General features: G+C 39.6%; 1 protein-coding gene across 1 annotated transcript in view; it reads left to right on the top strand.

Moving 5' to 3' along the window:
* The window catches only part of CBLB (Cbl proto-oncogene B, E3 ubiquitin protein ligase), a 91,833-nt gene that overhangs the window by 50,824 nt on the left and 15,221 nt on the right, over positions 1-25,788 (top strand). The window contains exons 10-16 of the mRNA XM_015424529.1: positions 4,670-4,873; positions 6,518-6,703; positions 8,694-9,062; positions 10,705-10,799; positions 19,090-19,230; positions 23,138-23,223; positions 23,328-23,456. Coding sequence (XP_015280015.1) covers positions 4,670-4,873; positions 6,518-6,703; positions 8,694-9,062; positions 10,705-10,799; positions 19,090-19,230; positions 23,138-23,223; positions 23,328-23,456 — 1,210 coding nt within the window. The remainder of the gene's footprint in view (positions 1-4,669; positions 4,874-6,517; positions 6,704-8,693; positions 9,063-10,704; positions 10,800-19,089; positions 19,231-23,137; positions 23,224-23,327; positions 23,457-25,788) is intronic.

Genomic DNA, 25,788 nt, shown 5'->3' with positions numbered 1-25,788 from the left:
ATCGTAAGAGTTATTAAATTCATTCAAAACATAGCAAAGCATGAAGCAGCTTAAAATGGTTCTTAAACGTTTCTCAGGATAAAAACAGACTATAAAGTGATATTAAAAAGATCAGCCCTTTTGTTAAAAGCCTGGTTAGATAGAAACAATTTGACTTGGCACCTAAGAGAAAGTAGTGTGCAGGCCTCAAGGAAAGGGCATTCCACAGGCAAGGAACCATCACTGAAAATGTCCTATCTCTGGTCATTTCCTGCCTCACCTCTGAAGCTGGTGGCACACAGAACAGGGCTTGTGAGGAAGGTCTTAACTGGTAGCCTGAACAATATGGAAAGAGGTTGTACTTCAGTTAGCCAGGCCCCACGCCATTTGGGGATTTAAATGTAAGAATTGTGCTTTGGAACAAATGAGCAACCAGTGCATATATTTCAGCATTAAGGTGATACAATTCCTATATCCCATCCTGACTGTAGCCTGGTTGGCATATTTTGGAAGAACTGAAATTTCTGGACCATTTTCAAAGGCCATCCCATGAAGAGCACATTGTGGTAATCTTACTTGGATATAATCAGAGCATGAATCACTGTGGCCAGAACATGCTTTCTGAGGAAGGACTGGAGCTCGTATATTAGCCGCAGATTATAAAGGCACTACGTACTACAGAGGAGTCCAGCTGTAGGCTAGGATCTGCCAGCATCCTCAGGTTATGAACCTGCTCCTTCAGAGTAAGTGCAGTCCTCCAAGACAGGCTGATCACATGAAATGGCCTTTTACTGAATCAGACCCTTGGTCCATCACAGTCAGTATTGTCTATTCAGACTGGCAGTGGCTCTCCAGGATCTCAGGTGGAGGGCTTTCACATCACCTACTGCCAGATTCTTTTAAACTAGAGATGCTGGGGATTGAACCCAGGACCTTCTGCATGCCAAGCAGATGCTCTACCACTGAGCCAGTGGCCTTTTCAGTCCTCCAGTGGTTTGTCATTGACCAGCAATGTCTTTCTCTTTAGTGATGCCATCCTGATGCTTCTAGTTGAAGAATGTTTTTGTTGAATTCCATGGGGTTGGTAGCGATGCACCCTCTAAACTGTGGAGTCTTGTGAGCAAAAATTCTACTTTGTGAGCTACTGGCATTAAAGTTTTGAGCGAGTGATTTGGCTACTGCATAAATTATTTTGCTCTGGAGCCATCCTCCCTGAGCTAAGACAAAAAGGTGTGAGCCAGAGGCTAAAAAACTGAGCTAGCTCTCACTAACTCTGCTTAGTGGGAACACTGGTTGGTAGTTTGCCGTACAGTTTCATAACTTTCAGAAAAACCTTTCTCCCTTCTAAAATAATCTAATTTATATTCTAAGACAGGGGTGTTAAACATGTGGCCCAGGGGCCGGATCAGGCCCTTGGAGTGCTTCCATCAGGCCCACAGTGGAACTGGCCATCTCCTGCTTCCAGTTCTGCTGCTGCATCATAGCTTGCTTTGGCAGACTCTCTTAATCACTCAGACGTTTCATGTTTTAACCTGGGTCCTAGTTTCAGAACTCTGAGCATGAGATTTCTGTAGTGAATGTCAATAAATCAAAAATAGGTTTGCAGCTTACAGAGCTAATATTTTAAGCATGTTTTATTTTAAATAAAAAAATTCTTTGTGTTTGTGTCCTTTATAAAGTTTATATCTCCGCTACCTGGCATTACATTTTATGAAACACATGGCCCGGCCCAACAAGGTCTCATTTATGTCAGATCTGGCCCTCATAATAAATGAGTTTGACACCCCTGTTCTAAGTGGTTATAAAAAGGAAAATAGCCTAAGTTTCACAGAAGATATTCTCCTTTCATGCCTGTAGAACTTTCAGAGTGGACTTCTTGTTGGTGACTAGTGATATCTAGTATGAAAGAAATTTAGTTTCTGTTTTTGATAAATTATTCCCTCCCTCCTCCCTATACTGGTGAGAGACTGCAGTCTGTGCTGTGTCTCTAGGCAGCAGCTGTAAAAACAAGCATCAAGGTAAAAGTGCAGATGTTGATCTATCATATCCACAGCAGGTAGCTGAGATACTGAATCTCCTTTTATGCATTGGAGGGGGGAGAAATTTGGCCCCAACAAAACTTTTAAAATCTTACATTTTAAAAGGACATTAAATTCCTCACAATTTAGCTGTAATGAAATTCAAAGCACTGGGCTTTTCTTTCATTAGCAGCCACTTCCTATTTAATCAAACTTCATTGCAAATTTAACTTCTGTATAATTAATGAATTGATGAAGGGATCATTCTGTAGCAGTGTCAGTTGTTACAGACTTGCCAGTGGTTAGTGTTTAATTGCTGTCATAATGGCTCATTAGACATGCCTAAGGAGAGATTGCAAGTGCTCTTTTTCTCACAGAGAAACATCTGTGTTGTTAAATAAAAGAAGCTACTTCGTCTGTAGTGAATATAAAACTCATTATTGTAGATATTTTATGCTGAAGGTCAATTTGTTCTGAACATTTTGCTTTATTGTGTGATTAATTAGAAAGATCTCGGTGGTTCCTCTTTTTTAAACATACCTCCATATAAATATACATACTGGTGTTTGATTTGTTGGTACTTTTTATGCATATATACACACTAAATGACATTTTACCATGTTTTACACATTGAATCATCTCTCTTGTTTTGAACTTTTACAGAATTGGATGTATTTTAAAACTGGAAGCATGGGCCCGCAAATAGATTAACAAAGTTGCAAATAGCAATCATGTCTTCATTTAATTGGTGACTGCCCCAAAACGAGTCACTGGTAATTGGGTTGCTTCTGTTTCTGACCTGGCCTCAGAACAGTTACATGTGCCTGAAGAACACAATTGGGAAATCAGGGATGAACACTTCCACCAAAGGGGGAGTTTGTGACAGTCACATATTTGGCTAGCTTGAAGATCCATCAGATTTCTTACAATTCTTCTTCCATTCACTTTATTTTCCTAGGTCATGCTTCTCATAAATGAGTCATGTTCATTCTTGCAGTTGACATCATCTACCTTGTAATGAGCCCTGATATGACAGTGGTTTTTCATTAATTGTTTCAAGTAGCATTTCAGTTAATATCATTAATATCGAGCATATTATCTTTATTAAATGTGATATCTAATCTATAAACTTAAAGATTTATAATTGAAATAGTTTTTAAAAAATAATAATAGACCTTTATGCCCCGTAGAAGCACAATTTTAAGTGTTGTACTTCATCTGTTTCTAATTACAGCTAGGAATGGTGTTGATGTCAGCTCACATACCATTTTAGTGGCAAGAAAGGAGTAGTTACTGGAGGAAAGGGAGAATGCTGAGGGAATCATGTTAAGGGCACTCCTAAATATTCTGGTATGTCCCCCAGACATGTTATGCTTGAGAGATCAAAACCTTCTGGTGGTCCTTGTCCCAAGAGCTATCCAGCTGTCCTAAACCAGAACTGGTGGAACTCTACCTAGTGGCATCTGCGCCTGGCGGAACTCACTACCTAGTTACATCTGCGTCCTGCGGGACTTAACCCAGTTCCATAGGGCGTGTAAGACGGAGATGTTCCACCAGGCCTACGGTTAAGGACAGCGACAGCCTTTTACCATATCTGGCCTGCGACTCACCCTATGGAGGGAGCGGAAGAACGGCATGCCATTGATGATCTGCTATGCATTATCTTATTGGTGTTACTGTAATTAACTGTTACTTATGTCTTTTAATTATTGTGTGTTTACTCAGTGTTGTACACCAGCTTGAGCCCTTCAGGGAGGATGGTTCATAAATTAAATAATAAATTATAATAATAGCCTTGAAGATATGGAATGGTGGGCAGTAGCATTCTTCATGAAACTTTGTTTTGAAGTATAAATGGGAGCTGATGTTGAATAATGACACAACACGGTTGTTAAATGTTAGAATCTTTACAAAAATTACATTTCTTTTAGCAGTCTGTGATGCTCCTGGATGTGGTTGAGTTGGTGACTTCTTTTTACTTAAAAACAATAATTAAATAGGTTCAGTTTCTGTTGCCCCTAAATTATACCCCAGTCCTTCATTAAAGGCAGCTCTCTGCACTCTTCTTCATAGTCAGGCTATATTGAAATGGGAATTGTTTGCCATACAGCTAAATTGATGCATCCATTCAGTTTGACTTCATTTGGTTCTGCTCAAATCAAGTTGGTTAATAACCATAATAACCATAAATTCTAATATTCCCTGACTAACTTTAGTAATGCAATCCCAATGATCTACAAGGTAAACAAGTATGACCTTTTGAAAGCTATTAGGTTTTGTTCTTCTGATTGCTTAGAGATGATAGTGGAAATCCATTGATATGAAAAGTTCTTGGCCTAATTTCCTGGAATTCTACCAAACAGAAAAGATTCTCATTAGTGTGAAATATCAATGACAATCATGAAGAGCAAGCCTTGAAGACAAAGTGTTATTATGTATTTATAATGTAATGTTTTTATAATGTAACTATTCAGTTAGCTTTGTTTAGACACTGTTTTGTGTGAATTTTCTTTTTGCTGCTATTATGAATCATAAGACTGAGATTAAAAGATACACTTTAAAATTCCATTAACCTTTTTTCTTTATCCTATGTACCTTCTGTTGCCTTTAAATACACGTATTTAAAAAATCATCCTCGTTAATTAAGGATGGTGTTTTTCATTCACATGTAGGAATCTGATGGTCAAGGATGTCCTTTCTGCCGCTGTGAAATAAAAGGAACTGAGCCTATCATTGTGGATCCCTTTGACCCCAGGGATGAAAATATCAGGTGCTGCAGCATTATGGATAGCTTTAGTATACCCATGCTTGACTTGGATGATGATGATGACAGAGAAGAATCTTTAATGATGAATCGACTAGCTTCTGTGCGAAAGGTGCATATTTTCTCAAATGCTAGAATGTCTTGTATTTATAAGTGAAATAATACCATCTGTAATATTCTTGCATGGCACAGTAAATAGGTTTTCTCCACTACTGCCTGTCTGTGTCTGGTGTTCAGTATCATGCTGCCTTTAAAGATGATGGCTCAATTAAAGCAACGTGGCTAATTACTGTTGATAGCACAGGCTGTCTCGAACCAGATCAGCATACCTCAGCAAAATCTGACTATATTTAGTTAGGGGATCAAGGAAGCTTGAGTAAATGTACACTTTAAACTAAATATAGGGTACTTATAAATGATACCTGGCAAAAATTAAAAGACTATTTCCATGGGTTGACTTTTGTATTTGATATTTCTGAGCAATTTCAAATATTTGTTCCATTCTTGATAAGAGCCAGTTAGGTAGTCAATGTTTAATCTCTTTTTACTGTGATATTCTTTCTGTCATTTTGACTAACCTAATTCTCTTAGCCTATTGTGTTAAAATGTTACATTTTATAAATGACTACAGTGCAAAGCAGCCAAATCTTAAAACACCTTTCACCTCTGCAGATAGCAATTTCATTTGGTGTAACAGTCCAAATTATGATTATATTTTGGTGAACAAGCCAGTATTATTTTGCTGTATTATGTGTATTTTTACCTTGAAGTCAAGAAACAAAGCCACATCAAAAGGTAGAAATGGCCTTATTTTACAAGGCTTATGGTGTTGCAAACTGTTGATTGGTTGGAAAGAGAATTATAACTTTAAAATAAAATGTACTGCTTTTACAAAACTGAGAGGGAAATAGTAGCCCTAATAGAAGCTTTCCTGTGCAGAGCTTAATAGCTCCAAATCATGTTTCGTAGCCACACTTTCTGCAACTGAACTATGTGAAAAGCTGCTTTGTCTGGGGAGCTCTTCAGTTCTCTGATTTAATGGCTGTCTCTCACTGGGCCAGAAACTGACTTTGATTCACACTGTTGTCCTCAAAATAGTTATGAGAAGTCAGCCAGACTGAAAGCAGATATTTATCATGAGCAGCATCTTTAGAGAGGATGAGTAAGCATGTGTTTAATGAATCATGACCAAATGACCTTAGGTATAAAGGATTCTTTTTTTCCTTCTCCAGTTTCCTTGAATTGCTGGCAAACTTATACGAGCTTTATTTGTTCATTCTTAATGGTTGTGATATTTTATTTTGAGTGGCCATATTGCTAGCCTAGTGCATATCAAAGAGAACTATTGTAAAACATAGATTCAAATATTTAAGTTGCTTTCTATAAACTTTCCCTAACACATTTTGATTTTAATGATGCATCTTTGTGTCAACAAGTTATTGTTGACTGTGTTCTGTACAGTAGAAATATGGAATATGTTCAAAGAATGTCTTTAATTCCACAAATGGTAATATAATGTCTCACAAATGGGAAAGTGGCAGTTGTTTCAAGCAAAGCACTTTAGGCCTCACAATACAACACTGCATTTGGGGCTTTGCCTAGGTAAAATCCGAATCTGTCAGTACCTTCGACTGAAAGATAACTGGATGCAGCTGAATGACTAATGGAATTGTGAAGTACTTGTTCAAATATTCAGCAATGAAAATTACACTTCACTTACTAAATGAATAATAGTAAGATATCCTTCTTCTTAAAGTGTAATGAAAGGCAGAATTCCCCTGTGACATCCCCAGGATCCTCTCCACTTGCACAAAGAAGAAAACCTCTTCCTGATCCTCTGCAAGGGCCCCATCTCAACCTTCCACCAGTGCCTCCTCGGCTGGATCTCATTCAGAAGGGAGTTGCTCGATCGCCTTGTGCCAGCCCTACCAATTCACCAAAGGTAAGATTTATTTGGCCACACTGTTTAGAATTCAAGTTTATAACACTCTCCTAATAAAACAGGTGAGATAACAAAACACTCACAGATGTTATTCTCATGTTCTCAGGATTCTCACTTTAGCCATCCTTCCAAACTCTTGCCTTGCAAAGACAAATGTACAGCAAGTCAGAAACATTAATGGTGAGAACTTCTGTGCACATGTCCAAACCATAAAGAAAAGCAAAGCAAATTCCTTTCCTTCAGCCTGGTATGGATTAGTTTTGACTGTTGGACTGTCCACATAAAACTACATAAATGTTGCTTTCTAGAGTTGTCATCTCAGGAAGCTACTGGAAAGACTTAATTTCAGCCTGCTTGCGGGAACAGCAGGATATAAATCCTATTGTTGTTGTTGTTTTCCTTCTGTAGTTCCCTTCATTCTGTGCACATAGCCCATTCTATACCCAGAGATGGTATAAAGTGTAGCCATCCTGAAGATCTGCTGTACTGCTATGTGAGAGATCTCTAAGAGGAACTAGAGAATACAATTCAGCAGAACGTATTTTAAGTTGAATATTGGATACCCTACTTATTATATTACCTTCGTACGTTGCCATTTACCTTTCTGTTTAAATCCCCAGAATCAACAAAAGAATGTCAACAAACAAACTGATAAAGTAATCCTGATTTGCAAAAAAAGTGATAACGTTTTCCTTAATTTTTACAAGTACTATTATATGACTTGCATATAAATGGAATGGTTATTGATCTTTATTTTTGGGTTATGATGTTGCGTAAAATTGTATAATTTTTTTTTGGGGGGGGTGGTAAATGAGGGATTTTAGAATGCTGCAGAAATTTTGGGTTGCAGCAAACTTACGTTAAAGCTGTAAGGATAGCCAGCAGTCAAGTATAAATATGTAGTAGTGTTGTAATGTTTAGAGTGTCATACTAGAATCTGGGAAACCTGGGTTCAACTCCTCACTCTGCCATGGAAGCTTGTTGGGTGGCCATGGGTCAATCGCACATAATCCGCTTAGCCTACTTCACAGGGTTGTGATGATAAAATGAAGGAGGAGAGACTGCTATAAGCTGCTGTGGGTCCCCATTGGGGAGAATGATGGGTTATAAATGAAGTAAATAATAATCTTTGTAATACTAAGGGGCTGTTTGGTTGTATATGGGTACACAAAATAAAATTAGGTTTTTAATTGAAAACTGTGTGTGTGTACCCAGTGATAAACACAGTTTATTTTATCACCATTTTGCATTCAGATCTGACAGTTCTATTTACAAATTAAATTTCATTCTAGTTGTATGATACTTAAACAACTGAAGTACATAAAATGTGTCCTCAGAGCTATCATATTTTTAATTAACTCTGTCATTTAAATTGGCAAGTGAAGAGTCTGTGCTGCTGGTCCTAACAGTGAGTGCAGACATTAATTTGAGATGATGAACATGATGCAGTATATAGGGAATTGGTAATACTGCTGCTTCTCTTGGAAATTCATAATGCATTTTTTATATCCCACATTGTATATTTTGTGTTTTTAATGTCCTTAAAATAAATTTTAGGTAAATAATCTTTCAACTCTAATTCAAATTCTGATAATTTTTTGTGGCCAAAAAGTGCAGTGATATGTGAGCTATGAAATTAAATATGCAGAGTATTTTATCTTAAAATTAATGACTCTCACTGTCTTCTGGCAATAAATATTACAGATGAAGATAATTCCTTGAAACATTCATCTGTTCTTGCAGTTTACAAAAGAAATATTTTGTTCTGTTTCCCAACCATTTATGATTGTTGAATTTCAGCTTTTAATGTGAAAAGAGAATACTGTTCTGGAGTTGAAAAATACTGTCAACATTTTTTGTAACTGGATAGATGTTTTCTCAGTCCTTCAGTCCCTTCAAAACTGTTTAGTTGGGAAAAAACATGTGGCTATTGTGCACTTATTTGTAAGATATGTTATTAAGAATATATTGCTTTGTTATGCACTTCTAGTCTTCTCCATGTATGGTGAGGAAACAAGACAAGCCGCTTCCTGCACCACCGCCACCTGTGCGTGATCCTCCCCCACCTCCACCAGAAAGGCCTCCTCCTATTCCACCAGATAACAGATTAGGTAGACACTTGCATCATCCTGAAAGTGTGCCTTGCAGAGACCAACCTATGCCACTTGAAGCCTGGTGCCCCAGAGAAGTGTGTGGAACAAATCAAATGGTTGGATGTCGAATAGTAGGAGGTGAAGCTTCACCCAAACCTGGACTCACTGCAAGCTCAAATATGAATGGAAGGCACTGTCGAATGGGTTCTGACCCAGGATTTCTGCGAAAACACAGACGCCATGATATGCCTGTAGAAGGTGCCAAGGTACACGACCTGGGGTGTGGTGCATGAAGTTTAATTATGTATCACAATTTAACACAATTTTTCACTAGCTAAAGTACCGTTATTTTTTTCTTTGCTCTTAATAATGACAGTGTTTCCTATTTAGAGTTGCATCCTGGTTTGTAGTAATTTTCCTCAGTTGGTATGTCTGAATGCAATAATCCTGTCTTAATCCCAGTTGGTTTAGTAGCACAGCCCCACAGGGCATAGGGACATAGCTGCATTGTTGTTCCTGCTGTTTTTGGCTTGCAGTAGTAGCATGCAAACCAGGATCTGAAGAAGTGTGCCTGCACATAAGAGCTTATACCTTGAATAAAAGTTCGTTGGTCTTAAAGGTGCGACTGGATTCAAACTTTTTTCTGCTACTTTAGACTAACAAGGCTACCCACTTTTGGTTAGAGTTTATCATCTGCTGAACTAACAGTGGCCAATTTAGTAATTCCCGATTTAACCTAAATACAGAGTTCAGCTTGTTTTTGTGACATTCCTGGGGATTAGTACAATAAGGACTGGACAGAAATATTTCAACGATTCCCTTATAAATCAGTTTCAAGGAGTTTACAAGAACATGCATTAAATATGTCTCAAAGGTGGTATTTGGCCCCAGTTAGGATAGCCCATTTAATGAAAATAGAGAATAAAAATTGCTGCAGAGGTGGTGATGAATTAGGGATTTATTTATGTATGTGATGGTCCTGTCTAGTTATAGCACTTTTTTTGGAAAGTAATATTTATAGAGATTGGTAAAATAAGCTGGGACAAATAAAACCTACTGTTGAATTAGCCGTGCTCAATTTATTTGCCAATGAAAATTCTCAATGGAAACAAAACACACTTATTAATTTTCTTTCAGTCGCAACTAGGATGCTTATTGCCCAGTGCTGGAAGAATGCTAAAGAGATCTCCTTGGATAGGTGGCATGCTAAATTAAGAAATATAGTGGCCCTTGAAAAATTAACAAGTTTAGATTAATTCAGGGGAGAAAAAAGAAAGACGACTTGAAGATAATTTAGAATAGTTTCATAATTTATTTAATGGAATTTCCAGAATATAGCTCTTTTTAAAAAGTTCTTTAATTGGATGGAGTCCCTTATTTGAAAATATGACTAAAGTAATGTAATAGTTATGCTAGACAATATTATCACAGAAATGGATTCGATAAATTTATGTTAAATTATAGCCAATTGGCTGGAAGCTTCCCCATCCCTCTTACTCCATTTCCTTCCATATATCTTTTTCTTTGTTGTTTCTGGTTCAGATATTTTCATGTTTCTTTTTTTGTGGTTGGTAACAATACATAATATAGTGGCATTATTTATATAGTGATATGAGATTATTAGATGTTTTTGTTTTGTTTTATTTCTTGTTGGTGTTGTGTGTAAAATATAAAACAATAAAATTATAAAAAAATAAAAAGAAAGAAGAGGAGCACAATTTGTATAAGTTTATAGTGACATGGAACTATATTGAGGGCATTATATTTACAGGCAGCTGGTGGGGTGTGGGAAACTTGAAAGGTACTAGTGTCCTCCTTAGGGAATTCCCTAAATGGGAAGTTTCACTTTATACCTGGGAGCTGAGCCAGTTATAATACTGCATAATTAAAGTTATACATATCTTGCAGATATTTTCAAATGGCCATCTAGGAAATGAAGAATATGATATACCACCTCGGCTTTCACCCCCTCCTCCAATTGGTGCTGTTCTGCCTAATATGAAGTAAGTTTAAAATCAAGAATACTGATGAGGAAACCAAGTTTACTGTAGTTAATTCCACAACTTTTTAATTTTTTTTCAGGGGGGGAAATGTTCCATTGTTTGGGGGGGGGAAATAAACTTAATAGGCAGAGAATCAATGCTAGATAAATAATGAAAGTGAATATGTTCTGATTCTTTGAAGTGTCTCATATTGCAACTCTCAGCCATAATTAGATTAGAGCATCATCTTTCACTCATAGAGGAACATGTATTGGGTAATGCTTATAAATAAGTGTGATATAAAACCAGAAGTAATGTGTGATGAAAAGGTGCATTTTGTGTGTCTGGTACACTCTCTCCAAAATCAAAAGACATCTGGTAGAACTACAGAATAGAAAGAAGTGACCAAATTAGCAGCTGCTGCTTTATAACAGTAGAAACAGCTCCAAAGGGAGGCAACTTCAAGGAAAGAAAGAAAATCCCACTCTAGGCCCCACTGGATTGGGTCCCAAGGTTTGCTTTTCATATATGAAAAAGGCCTTATACTATGTTGCTTAATTTCATAGAAAAGACTCAGCCTACCCTCTCAGCTATTAGCCAAAGGCAAAAGGGAACTTTGGGAAAATGCATACTAATGAGCCTAGGAAAACACTTCATTATTATACATTTGAAAGAAGTGTTTTCTTAGGCTCATTAGTATGCTTTCTCTATCTTCCACTGATCACAGTTTTATCTTGGTTTCCCTCTGGCCATAATGTGGCCTGTACTTTTTGTTTTCCCATTTATTTTGAATCAGTACATACAGTATGAAGTCAACTTTTCATATGAGGTAAACTTTCTGTAGTGCTAAGCTATTTCTTGAAGCAGTTATCTCACTGAGTTTACATTAGATTTAAAACACTAGCATTTTCCCTTTTTTCTTTTAAACTTTTTTTGATGGCTTAGTGAGCTTCCGTAGCATGATGAGCTTTCTATATAATGCAGATGTTCAACCAAATAATGTATTAATTATGTAATAGCTAACATACTGAGTTTTTCTGTAAAATACTCTAAAAATTGACTTTATCAGTAGATCTGACATTCTGTCAAACCTGTTATGTTGGAAGCTGTATTTGCTACACTGTTTAAGTTTAGCAGATCATGCTATTGTCAGCAAAAAAAAAATAACTTTGTTTAATAGTTCAAATGGTTATTACTCATTATAAAGAATAAAGGAATGGGAGCTTTGGCTCCTGCTAATTGTAAAATGATGAAAAACTAACATTTGAAGTCAGATCATTTGTCGATCTACAAAAGTGCATTTGCAGTATGTTTCTTTAAGTCACTGTTGAATTCATGGGAAATTTATCAAGATATAATAAATATATAAAAATACTTGCCAGCTACATTGTTTTCTAGATAATATGAAAAAATCAGTGTTATTCAAATGTTGAGAATGGGAAATATGACATATGTTTGCACACTAGTTACAACTCAGCTGAATCATACAGGGAATTATGATCAGGTTACTCTTTGAAAGGTATGACATGACATATACGAGGCATCTGACATCTCATACTGTTGGATGTCTTGATACCACCCAACTTGCATGACTCAATTAGGCCTGGCTGCTTTCTACTGTTCAACAGCAGCCACCCTATGAAAGCCAGTGTGGTGCAGCAGTTAGAACTTCAGAGTGTAGGGTCTGGGAGACCCAGTTTCAGCTCCCTATCTTGCTGCAGAAGCTCACTGAGTGATTTTGGGCCAGTCACATACTTTCAGCCTAACCTACTTCACAGGGTTGTTGTGCAGATAAAAAAGAGACAAAGAGAATAATGTAAGCTGCTTTGGTTCCCACTGTGGAGAAATGTGGGGTATAAATGAAGTTAATAAATAATAAATATATCTGAAGGTGGGAGGCATATAAAAGACAGGTTGGTGAATGGCTGAGAAGGAGAGAATGAGGCAAGGAGAGGATAGTGGAGTTACCAGAAGGCGGGAAAGAGAAAATCGTGTGAAGAGGGAAAAACAGGGGAAGTGAGGTGCCACCCCACAACTCCTTGAGGGTTCCCAACCATGGAAGTGGGTCTGACCCAGTGGCCGGCACCATAGAACTGAGTACAATTTTACTAGGCAGAGGCTGCCTGGTGTGGGAGAGAGGGAAAGCTGAAGTCAGAGGGGGCAGATAAAAGTAGGTTAGCTATTGAATGAGAAGGAGAGAGAGTTGCCAACCTCCAGTTGTGGTCTGGAGATCACCCAGAATTACAGCTGATCTCCAGATGACAGAGATCAGCTCCTCTGGAGAAAATGGCTGCTTTGCAAGGTGGAGTCTATGGCATTATACCCTGCTGAGTTCACAGCCCCAGATCTCCAGGAATTTTCCAACTGGGTGCTGGCAATCCTAAAGGGGAACTGATCTCTGTAGATGGGAGATCTGTTGTGGTTTCAGGAGATCTCCAGGCTCCATCTAGAAGTTGGCAACCTTAGAAGGAGAGATGGAAGAAGGCAGACAAGAAGCTATGGGGGCTTCCAGGAAAGGTTTTAGAGAGGAAATAGTGGGGGAGAGTTAAGTGAAATGCCTCCCACAAGTCCTTGCAGATACCCACTTGTTCCTAATATTCTCAACATTCATAATATGATCAGTGTCTTTGCTAATATACAGTTGGTGCTGATTTATGGGGTGTGAAGTAATAGTGCCTATGAAGGGTTAAGTGATGCAACAGTATGTTAGCCTTCTTCCTAGTGCAGCTGTTTTAAGTTGTTATTGTTAAGGTGCTGATTCTAAGGACAGGCAGACCTACCAATTGACTCTATTTGGAAAAACTGTTTTGACCGTAAAGTGGGGGCAGCTGATATTTGAAAGGGAAAAATAGTATATTTTGACACCTTATCTGGGGGGAAATTTAGCCTAGGAGATTCTGGGAACTCCTGCATGCGGTTCGTGTTTGCAGACCTTGAGTGAAGCCACATTCCTTGTTGTGACTTATGGCCTATGCTTCCTGAAAACTGTGATACAGAACACAGGTAGTTTGAGTTAGTGTTTATTATTCTGTTGTACTCTCTGAAGTGTTTTGTTGCTGGATTTTGTATTCCTCTCTTTTGATCATTGTTTTAAATAAATACTTTCTTTTAAAACTTAAGTTGGCTCATGTGTGCTCAAGTCTCCTGTTAACCCACAAGAAAGCCTAGCTATCTTGACATGGGGGCTTACTGTGGAAAAAGTGGGAGCAGACAATTAACATGAAGTCTCTACATTTGGTATTAATGTCTGTTCAATCTTTTTCAGATTCTGGAAAACAGCCAACTTTTTACAGAACTCCATTTCAGAGCCATAATTGCTCTAAAGGAAAAATACTATGTTAAGTGTTATATCCCTTTACAATAGTGGAAGGACAGTCAGAATATATAAAATTTGTGAAAACAGAATGAACCATAGCAGAGAATTGTGGTTGTTTGTGATATGCATAATGGAAACATGAGAAGGTTCAACAGTAGAGCGTATTTTCAGTTCAAGGGTAGAACTACTAGGTGTACTTCTGAAGCATCCAATGTATTACATAATAGAAAATGGCCCATTAAGATTTTTAAGAAGTGGTATAATGAATAATTGTAGGTATGTTACTGCCTAGTTGGTACTTTTTATGCTGGTATAAAAAAAATGCAAATTGGTCTTCGAGAACTTGAGATCTCATTATTTAGAAGTTTCTCCCAATTAGCTACTAAATGACCCACAGTTTTGAAAATATTGAATTGTTCTGTTTTGATTTGAAGGTTCAGAAGGTTTGCATATACTAAACTGTACTATTTTATCACAAAGTGCGATTTTTTGGCTGTGCTTCTGTATGAGTTTCATGTCCAGTACACTAATGTGGCTTCATTAAAATCTAATATGACTGGTCAGTAGAATAAATAGGAGTGTTGGTACTGGTTAGTGGTTGTGTGTTGAACATGGAATAGGGAACTATACTATAGGTATGAATCCCTGTTTATCTGAAGTCCAATGAGTAGGCCCCCCCCCTCATGTTACCCTGTCTTTCAGGACTGTAAGGATAAAGTGGGCCCTTACCTCTTTGGCAAAAGGATGTAATATAAATGTGGGAATAAATAAGTTAACAATATGTAGTTGTGCTGTTTCAAACTGTCAGTCATATGGTGTTGCTTTAGCTGATCATATCTGATACCTGTTTTCTCTGTGTTGAGTGGCTGGAGAAACAACTGTAGACCTGGTCTGTCGCTAGCATTAAAAGTTGCAAGTGCAGATGACATAAAATTCTACATCAGGATTTGCATACAAACTTCTAATTGTATCTGTTTGGTGGTAGAAAGAGGGGGGAAATGAATTTTCGATTCAGTCTGGGTGTCATCATGCCCTGCTGCTTGTTTCTAGAGGTATTTAGTCACTCAGAACACCAGACTAGACAAACCCGCATTTTTATTCAACAGATCTCTTATAAAGAAAGGCAGGATTTAGACTTTGATTTAAAAATAAAGTTGACTAAGGGGAGCCCTGTTTGTTAATAACGTTACAAGTGGGGACCCATGTTACTTGGAAGGGGGGAATCCCAATATTTGCAGGGGGCAATCCTCTCCCCCATCGCTAGTGGTTTCCCTTACTGCTCAGTGGGGGGAGGAGACTTGTGGGGTAATCGTGCTGCAGCTCCTGAGCTCAGTGTTCTCTTCTGCCACTGCTGGCTACTGGACATCTTCTGCTACTTTGAGTATCATGAGTCAGTAAGGGCTTGACGATAGCCATGTAGCCAGCCTTGAGTTAACAGAAGCTGACCAGCAGGAAAATGAGCTGCAGGCTTGTCATGATTCACACCCAACAACTGGTGCAGAGTCATCAACACCCTCCAGCCAAGATTCAGCAGGTGAACCTCAGTTAGCCATTCCCAGCCCACTAGTATCACCTACACACTTAGAGCACCACAGATGGAGGTTGAGAACAGAGCTACAGATAAGACGGCAGAGTGCATGCCTCCTAGCCCAATGCCAGCTGCCTACTGATAATCAAGATGAGTAGTTGCAGGATTGCTTCTGAGCAACTGTTTGCAAGCATGACCCTTAGGCGTGGGGCTATAAAACCAAGAGAGGCTGTTAGGTGTGGACGCAACACGAACAATAGATGCTAAGCCATTGATTCTGCCTTGCCTGAGTTCTGGACCCCCGACCTTGGACTGAACAACTCTGCTTTGGTCTGGCTTCTGGCACCTGATACTCAGAGCCTGTAAGCCAGTACAGTGAGGTGGGGGAGGAATCCCATATCTCCTCCCCCGTGCCAAGTCTAGTGCAGCTCCTGAACTCAGCAGCCTCCTCTGCCACTGGTCTCAGAGAAGCTCCCAGCCTGTTGCACCTGTGACACCAGGCCTAGAGTGGCTCCCGGGCTGCCATACTGCCAATGCCGGGCCCAGTGTGGCTCCTGGGCTGCTGCACCGCCAATGCTGGGCCCAGCACAGTGCTGTGCCACTAGAGTTACTTTTATTTTGGGAAAAATTTAACCCCCCTGTATTTATTTTTAATTTTCAGATTTTTCTACAAATCTTGGGATTCCCCCGAGTGGATTTAGATATCCGTTTAAAAGGGTGCTGCAGTTTATGATGGCTAGATGAAATATGTATATTTAGAAGTGGTATATCTGTGAACACAGGTTGCTGTGGACCAAGAGCAGGAGGAAGCTACTGCATTCATTACCTGCTTGTAAACTTTCCAGAAACGCCTGGTTGGTTGGCCATTGTTAGGACCAGTGTTCCCTCTAAGCTGAGTTAGTGTGAGCTAGCTCACAGTTTTTTAGCCTCCGGCTCACACATTTTTGTCTTTGCTCAGGAAGGATGACTCCAAAGCAAACTACTGTATGCAGGAGCCAAACTGCTCGCTCACAACTTTAATGTCGGTAGCTCACAAAGTAGAATTTTTGCTCACAAGACTCCACAGCTTAGAGGGAACATTGGTTAGGACCGTTGGTTTAATCCAGCAGGGCTTTTCTTAGGATAAAATATGTGATACCTAAATAAATTATGGTTAATAGACCAAATTATATTTCTAAATAGTTCAGACATATCAAACCCTAGATATTTTTAGTTTTGATGCATTTTCTTAACATAGTTAAATGTAAGGAAGCTGTATGGGGGGGGGGGTGTCCTGCTTACTGAAGCCATCTTGTGACATTGTTTTTTCTCCAGAATCTGCAGATGGTGTTTCACTCAGCTCTGCCCTGGCAACCCATAACCAAATTAATTTGATGCGTATTAATAAAATGGGATTACATGGCCAAGGTTTACTAACTTCTTTTCATCTGCAGTTCTCAGACTGGGTTTACAGCCATAATCTTTTTGGATATAGCATTTAACCTGTTTAAAACAAATTAAGCCAGGATTACTGGTTATGTTTAACCAGGCATAGACATATTTGAGGGACTCTGCAGGATCCGAAGTCACCCTTCAGTTGAGATCCTAGTTTCTTGAATTAGGACCACTCCATTTAAAATATTTTATGTTTAATTGGGGTACATGCAAGAGGCATAAAGAGCTTTTAGTTCAAGTATGTGATGTCCTTTGGCTCCCTCTACAGAAGGTGGTTAAATATTACATAGCAGAAAATGTTCTGATTCAGTTTCACAGCTCTTGCCTGGAGATCTGTCTTCAATCCTTCTGTCAATAAAGTATGATTTCTGTTTCACATTTGTTTTTAATTATCACATCTCTTTTATGAAAGGAACAAATATTACTGTCTACTTAAGAGCAGCTGGTTGGCTGCTGTATGGAATAGGATGTTGGACTAGATGGACCTCAGGTCCAATCCAGGCCTCTTCTTGCGTTCCTTCAATTGTACCCATTTGGAAATCCCAAAATAATGTTAGAAATGTGGTTCTTCTCACCTGCAGTGTGAAGTGGTAAATCCCATTCTGTTACACCATCCTGCTGCATGTTTTAAACCAAGCCTGCCCTCTTTCAGCTATGCCAGATGTACAGGTTATTATCTCCTGGTCAGGGCTGACTTTTCTAGGCTGGGATACTGTAATGCACTCTGTGGTCCTTGAAAACCATATGGAAGTTTCAGTTAGTTCAGAATGCGGCTGCTTTAATTGTAAAGAGGAAAGAGCCCATTCTGCCACATTATTATACTATTAAAGAAGCTCCATTGCCTTTTGATTTGCTTCTGTATTCAGCCTCTTGGCATCTGGGATCCACACATCTTAATGGACTCCCTATATGAATCCATGTGCTGCATGCACTCTTCACATCATAATCTGTGTGTTCTCTGAGAGGTATGTTTAGCCACTGCCTCCTCACTCTCCTTTTATTACTGTGGAATGAGGCCTTCTGAAGAAGAAGAGGAGATTGGATTTATACCCCACCCTTCACTACCCAAAGGGGTCTCAGAGCGGCTTACAAACTCTTTTCCCTTCCCCTCCCCACAACAGACACCCTGTGAGGTAGGTGAGGCTGAGAGAGCTCTGTCAGAAACTGCTCTTTTTCAAGCTCTTATCGAAACTACGGGTTGCCCAAGGTCATCCAGCCAGGTGCAAGTGGAGGAGTGGGGAATCAAACCCGGTTCTCCCAGATTAGAGTCTGCGCACTTAACCACTACACCAAACTGGCTCTCCATAGGAAATCCATAGGATCCCCCATAGTAGGTCTTTAGGAAGGCAATTAAGACTTTCCTGTTTCTGTGCATATACATGCTGCTCTTTGTAATGTGATGGAGTTTATGTAAGATGCTTTTAATGGTATGCCGTTAGTTGCTTTGGGTTCTAAGGGTAGAAGTTGGGATTCAAATATTTTAAAATAAATAATAAAGGCATGGGTTCATTGAATTTGTTTTGTAGTTCTTTGGATCCTGACCTGTCTTTTTTATGGTAATCATGAATTGAGCGGGGGGGTGCTTATGAATGGTTCATAATTCATGATTTATCTTATATCTTATAAGTTTGCTAAAATTCTTTATGTGGGACAGTAAGATTGATATTACCTTAGTTCCATGCTACCTTGTCTACCCTTTAATACTGCTACTTTTGCATTGTAACCTTCAGATTCTTTGAGGAATATAATCTGATAAAAATTTCTCAATGCTTATGTTGTACCTTTCACTGCTATGCTATGTCTGCTGAAGATAAAATGACTTCTTAAAGAATAAGCATTTAATGCTCACAATAATGTATAATTGAATAAGTAGCAATAATCTCAAAATTTTACTTAGTCTAAATGGCTGCCATTTTTGCTAAAATTGGGTAAAAGTAATCTTAAGTGTACAAAATTACTAGTGTTGGGTGATGAGCCAGTAGCTCTTGCAACCTAATTTGCATTACAGTGTATTTGCATATTTTTCTCTTGAGGTGTCCTGTTCCTGTTGTAAGTTCCCTCTCTGAGAAACCAAGGGAGCACATTGAAGATGATGAATATAAAATACCTTCATCCCATCCTGTACCTTTGACATCACAGTCACCTCATTGTCATAATATAAAGCCTCACATCCGGTAAGGTAGTTTGATAAGTAATACAGAACAGCAGTTCAGCATGATTTGGTATTCTTAGTTATGTTTGAGTGAGCGGAGAATGTATAATTGCTATAAAGTTTGTTTAGGGTATTCATGCACTCCTTTTTCTGATCCTAGATTTAACCTCTAGCAGTAATAATGTTGTAATTTCGTTTAGTGCAAGAAGTACAGCAAAGTCTAGGTTTAGAAAAAAAAGGAGCTGTTAAATTTTATTGAACTGTGACTGTCATGGTTCATAATATATTTCTTCTTAAATTGACCTTGTATTAGTTCTTTTTTCAAATGTTGCAGTATTTTGATGCAAGGTTGAAATCTTCAGTTTGTCTGCTTGGATGCACGTCTACAGCTAGGATTTTTTAATACAGTAAAAACTTTGTTATCTTGCACTTATTGGGGAACTGGGGTTGCCAGTTAAAATTGAGTATCTTGTCACATTTGATTATTGCTCTTCCCTATCCTCTACCCAGAGTCATCTGTAGCAACCAAACCCCACTCCACTGGGAATGTCATCATGGCAACATCCCCTCCATGCCTGTCAAGACCATCCCCCCTGAGCCATGGAGCAGGCCAGCTGCTTGGGACCCCTCTGGCACAGCTAGCTTCCAATAGCTCAAGACAGGCAGGAAGGAGGCACCCAGGGATAACATTAGTTGGCAACGCGGGCTGTCAAAATCAGCAACAGCTGGAGGCATCAAGCTGGTCGACTGGAGAGACAGGAGTATGCCCAGAGATTAAGGGGTATAGTGGCTGAGGGGGAGGAAATGCTGGTGCTGGTTATCTGAGTGTTCTGAATTATCAAGTGCCAGCTGATAAAGCTTTTACTGTACATTGTTCATAGGGCTTAGAGAGCAATTTTTTTCCTGTCGCTAATCTGTTGTCATCTAAATATAATCAGTGGGTTAGTTCATTTACATATTGTGCAGTCATCAGTACTGGTGATTTCTTGAAATTGAAAGGTCATGATAAGAATTTAAAATTCAGTAAACACAAGGTAGCAGCCACTGTCAGAATGGAGGCCATTTTGTTCATTCTCCCATCAAAACTAAAATCTTATTGTAAGGGTGCTCTTATATCACAGCCCAACCAACTAATCAGCTAAATATTTAGTGAATCAAAGTCTTTAATCCTAATTTTAAAATACCACTACTCAGTAATGCCTTGCATACAAGAGGTGTAGTTAAAAAACAAAACACAGTTCTGTTGCACAGGCCTTACAGAAATGAATGAGAGCTATGAAAGCAGTTATTTTTCTTTAAACCTGTACTGGTTTCTTAGTCATTTAGGCTGGTACAGCTCTTTTAAAGCTTCATGTATCTGGAAAATATGATGTTCTTCTTAAATCAGCTGAATGTTGTAAGACACACAAGGGAACTTTTCCAATCCCTCATTGCCACTCATGAATTCATGCAACAAAAATCAAAAGCAGTCAGATCTTGGGCTGATTATCTTCATTCACTTCAGTTTAATTTTCTCTTTTACTCCTGCGAATCCACAAAGTGACCACTTTCATATTATAAACATAAACTAATCAATACATTGTTGTGATCATTCTAGCTGGATTTGTACAAATCCTGCTTCAGGTTTTATGTTATAAGCTTGCATGTTTTTATCAGATTGCAAATATTTATGGGCACAGGCAGTAGTATGTATTTTGTTGTGATTGAAAACATTTGAATTCCCAGTTTACAACCCACCCAATAATAGTACATTGAGATTTAATTACTTGTACTAGTAGAATCGTGCCTTGTTAATTGATCTACTAGCCATAGTATAAAGAAAGGTATGGTTATTGACTGAATATATGGATGGTTAATCGATTTGTAGGGGTAAGAGAATAATTGATACTGTCTAATTGTGGTGGCCTCTGCATTTTGTCTTGATTCACACACATATAGCTATATTCTAGTGTGGCGTAGTGGTTAGACTGTAGGACTAGGACCTGGGATGCCTTTGTTCAAATCTCCCACTCAGCCTCAGAAGGCCTATAGGTGACTTTGGATGCATTGCAATCTCTCAGCCTAACCTACCCTCACAAGGTTATTGTTGTGAGGATTTAGTGGAGTAGGGGGGAACAATGTGAAAAGCGAGATATAAATAACAAAAATAAGTATATATTTTATCAATATGTTTCAGCATTTTGCCGATCTGTTCATTAGGAATCATTCATATTTTGACTAAAATTCCTTATTTCATGAAATTATTCTTCAAAATTTTATTTGGAAATAAATCAGAAGTTATATTCCCTGTAAAGTTTAATTAAAATTGTGCTTATGGCCTCTAGTCAGTATTTCCAGTTAAAGGACTATGAAATGTTCAGTGGCCTTGTTTTTAATTACCAGGAGTTGTACTTGGGGGGGAAATGTGTTGAGATTCACATATGCCAATATAATAAAGATGTTGGTTTGGATCCTGTGACACATGAAGAGAAGTTGTTCATGGAATTGATATTTCCTGTCTCCCCCACCTTTTTAAAGGCTGCTTTAGAAAATTAAGGTTCATCTTCATGGTTTTTGTGCAGTCCCACATGGGACTGTGCTTCCGTAGGCTGGCCACAGAGAGGAGCTAGCAAGCTATATCAAGAAGTTTCTAGTCCCAGGAGTTATCCCCATCCCTTCAACTTGCTTCGTATAGTTTCCTGTCCAAACAGTTACATGACCTGGAGGGAGCACTCCTCCCTCAGTTCTCATCTTGCTGCCGTGAGGAGAGGATAGCTTTCAGCAAGCTGAACACACAGCATCCCTGACTGACTGACTGACTGACTGACTGACTGACTGAATAACAGACTGACTAAAAATCACCTCAACATTTTGGTGAGATGGCACTCTTAAAAAATGTGAGGACTGTGGTGCTGAAATGGCACAAAACAATGAACACAAATTATGTTTATTATGCCTTAGAGAAGGTCATAATAGAGCCTCGTGCTCAGCCTGCCGCCACCTAACTCCCAAGACCAGAGAGGGAAGAGTGGTGAGGTGAGTGAAACTTGCTGTTCTTCCACGTGGGACTGCACAGAAGCCATGATGATGAAAACAGGGTTGCACTTACCTGTAACTGCTGTTCATCGAGCGGTCTTCTGTGCAGGCACACATCTCTTCCTTCTTTACCCGCTGTGGGCTGCTTCTTTATCCTCAGTGCCTTATGGCAGTGAAGGGAGAACTAAGGGAGGAGCGCCTCCCCAGGTCACATGACAGTTTGGGCAGGAAACTGAATTACACATGCTGAAGGTAGAGGGAACACTCCTGGGACTCTAGAGACTTCCTGATATAGCTTTTTAGCTCCTCTCCATAGCCGGCCTGGAGAAGCGCAGACCCATGTGTGGCTACACAGAAGACCACTTGATGAACAGCTGTTACTGGTAATTGCAACCCTGTTTACGCTTGAATATAGAGGGGTATGTGTCAGGAGTTGTATGAGCACATGCTCTGTTCACCCAATGGTCTCACAGAAGAGAACAGCAATAATTTCTGCTGATTCCCCTCAAACTGACTTGTACTCATGTTTTTTTGCATCAAACATTATATGCTGAATTAATTAGTGATATTTCTAATCAATTCACCTTTTTATTTCTGTTTGAAGAGTTAATATTGTTATTGCTCCAAAATATTTCATCCTGTCTCGAAGGAAATAAGATTCCTACTAAAGCCTACTCAAAACAAAAACTTTGCAGTCAGCAAAAGTTAAGATAACTGTAGTATCCTCATACAGGCTTGTGTATTTAACTTAAATGCTCTCTTTAAATCTGAAAAGACATTATGAATAGCTAGTTTTTAACAAGTAGCAATACAACTAATTAACTGTATTAAATAGTCTTCATTGCTAGGTTGTCTTTTTCCCGTTCTTGTGACCAGGTGGTTTTCATTACATATATTTGCATCTCTACTTCCAGTGTATGTGAGAATGGTCAGTGTTCTGGAACAATTGAAATGCACAGTGCAGCCTCTGAAATGAAAAGATTGAAACACCCAGAAATAGGTATGTCATCTCACTATTGGTTCCTTCCATTTCTAGAAGAGAATTACTCTAAGATTCTGATTTTGAAGGTACAATTCAAAAAACCTTGGTGCTTTGTTGTTTAGGAGATGCCTTTGATCCTGCAGTTCCAGTACCTCTGCCACCTGCACGGCCTCCTGTCAGGGACAACTTGAAACATGGCTCAATACTAAATAGGACACCTTCTGATTATGACCTGCTGGTTCATCCTCTAGGTTGTATATTACTTTGAATCTACTAATAGCTGCTTGCAAATTATGGGAAGCAAAAGAACTCCTTTTTTGTATTTGTAGTTTGTGGTACTTAAATATGTTGTGTTGGATCATATGAATTGTAAGTGAAACATGCAGATGAGTGTCCCCCATCTTCCCTTTCTCCCAGAAGCCCTCTTTGACCCCTCTCCATAGCCAGTGGCTGCAGTGAGGAGAGGGATTCATGTAAGGTAGCCTCCCTGCCATCAGAGTCTCTTGTACTATTGGAATTACAACTGGCAGAATATAGTTAGGGGTGATTTTGCCAAATTCCTCTTCCTAATTGCAGCTCCCATGCCCTGAGGTATGTTGTCCATAAAGTGTATCCAACCCCCCCCCCCACACACACAACAGGTTTTTGTGTCTAAGAAGGCTACTCCAGCAAAAGGAAAGGCCCTCATGGTTGATAGGATTCAGCCTAATAAAGATATTGGATTGCTACTATTACCAGTGGTGGGAACACAGAGCTTCCTCATGTACCACCTGACACAAGCAGCCCCTTCTGAACTCCAGAAACTAGATTAATAGTTGAACTAGATCAATAGTCATGCAGGTGAGGAAGTTGCAGTGTGGAGACGCTGGCAAAATCACCCTTCCTCCTCCATTTTCAGTTGGTGGTAATGAAGGTTCTTGCCCATTGTACTGAAGTAAATAGACTGTATACATATGTAAAACATTTTTTAAAAAAACTTGTGGGATGTTTGATTACTCAGTTTTTTATCAGAATAGTCAAGAGAAATACAGGATACAAGAGAAATATAGGATACAATCAGAATGCAAAATACTGATACATATAAGAATCATTAGGTGGGATCTTACAAACTTCCCAGAGTAGGTGATCCTTTCACCAAATTTCTTCTTTTTCCTGCAGCCCCTGTGCTGGGGTTTTTAAAATTTTATTTACCAAAGGTCATTCTGATTCTCAACTAAAGATATTTGGATATGACACGAAACTGACACAATGCCAAGACCACGGCCATACAGCCCGGAAAGTCTACAACAAGTAATGAACTCCGGCTGTGAAAGCCTTCAACACCATATAAAAAGCCATGTTCCACAAAGCTCTTTTGGCAGTGTGTACTTGGGGTTCTTTGGAGTATCTCTTTTTGGTTTGGTTTGGTTTGGTTTGAAATCAGATTCTCATTCTCTTTTCGAGTCTTCTCCACAAGCTCTCTTGAAGTTTAGTCAGTAGCTTACTATGTGATGTTGGCTGCTGCTCCTGAAACAGAAGTCTAAGGCTCTCTTACATAAGGAACATACTAGAGTATCCTTTGTATCCTACCTTATAACTTTACTAGCAGTAAAGCCCGTTGTGAAAGCAATACAACGAGATCTAGAAAGAGGCTCTGGGGCAGTGCTCTGGCTTTGGGCAAACAGTGTCAATTTGCTGTGGTGACCTCAGCAGGGTATAATGACAGAGTCCACTGTTTTCTCCAGAGGAACTGATCTCTGCTACCTGAAGAGCAGTTGTAATTGTGAGTGATCTGTAGCCCTCACCTGGAGATTGGCAGCAATTGTTACCCAGGACAAAATGGCTAGTTTGGAGGGTGTAGTCTATGGCATTCTACCTGTCTGAGGTCCCATCCCTCCGCAAACCCCACCCTCTCCAGGCTCCACCCCTCAAATCCCCAGGAATTTGTCAGCATGTAGTTGGCAACCCCATCTCCTTCCCAGATAACCATCAACCTACCATTATCTGCTCCTTTGACTTCAGCTGACTTCTGTCCTCCCTTCTGCAGAGCAGTTGTAATTCTGAGTGCTCTCCAGCCCTCACCTGGAGATTGGCAACAATGGTTCCCTATGAGGGACTGACTGGTTTGGAGGGTGGAGTCTATGGCATTGTACCTGTCTGAGGTCCCACCCCTCCTCAAACCTCACCCTCTTCAGGCTCCATCCCTCAAATCTCCAGGAATTTCCCATCTGGAGTTAGCAACCCTATCAGGACTGGCCCTAATGTGTTTTCTCCCAAAGGCCAAAGTAGGTGACAGGACCAAGCTTAGTTGCCTACCAACAGGCACTGAGGGGAATGTAGGGTTGCCAGCTCTAAGGAGGGAAATACCTGGAGGTTTGGGGGGTGGATTCTGTAGAGGGCCGGGCGACGGAGGCATCGGCCTTCTGTCGCCCGCCTTGCCCCCCCAATCTCGGCCCGGGCGACTGCGTCCCCCGCCAGCGGCCGCCCGACTCCAGACCCCCCCGCGGCCACTCCAGCCAGGCAACGGAGGCATCGGCCTTCCATCGCCTGCCTCGCCCCCACCCCCCCAATCTCGGCCGGGCGACGGAGGCATCGGCCTTCCGT

Source organism: Gekko japonicus, unplaced genomic scaffold (genome assembly GCF_001447785.1).
Source record: "Gekko japonicus isolate JY-2015 unplaced genomic scaffold, Gekko_japonicus_V1.1 scaffold187, whole genome shotgun sequence".
NCBI classification, from domain to species: Eukaryota; Metazoa; Chordata; class Lepidosauria; order Squamata; family Gekkonidae; genus Gekko; species Gekko japonicus.
This window is presented reverse-complemented; position numbering and strand designations above follow the sequence as displayed.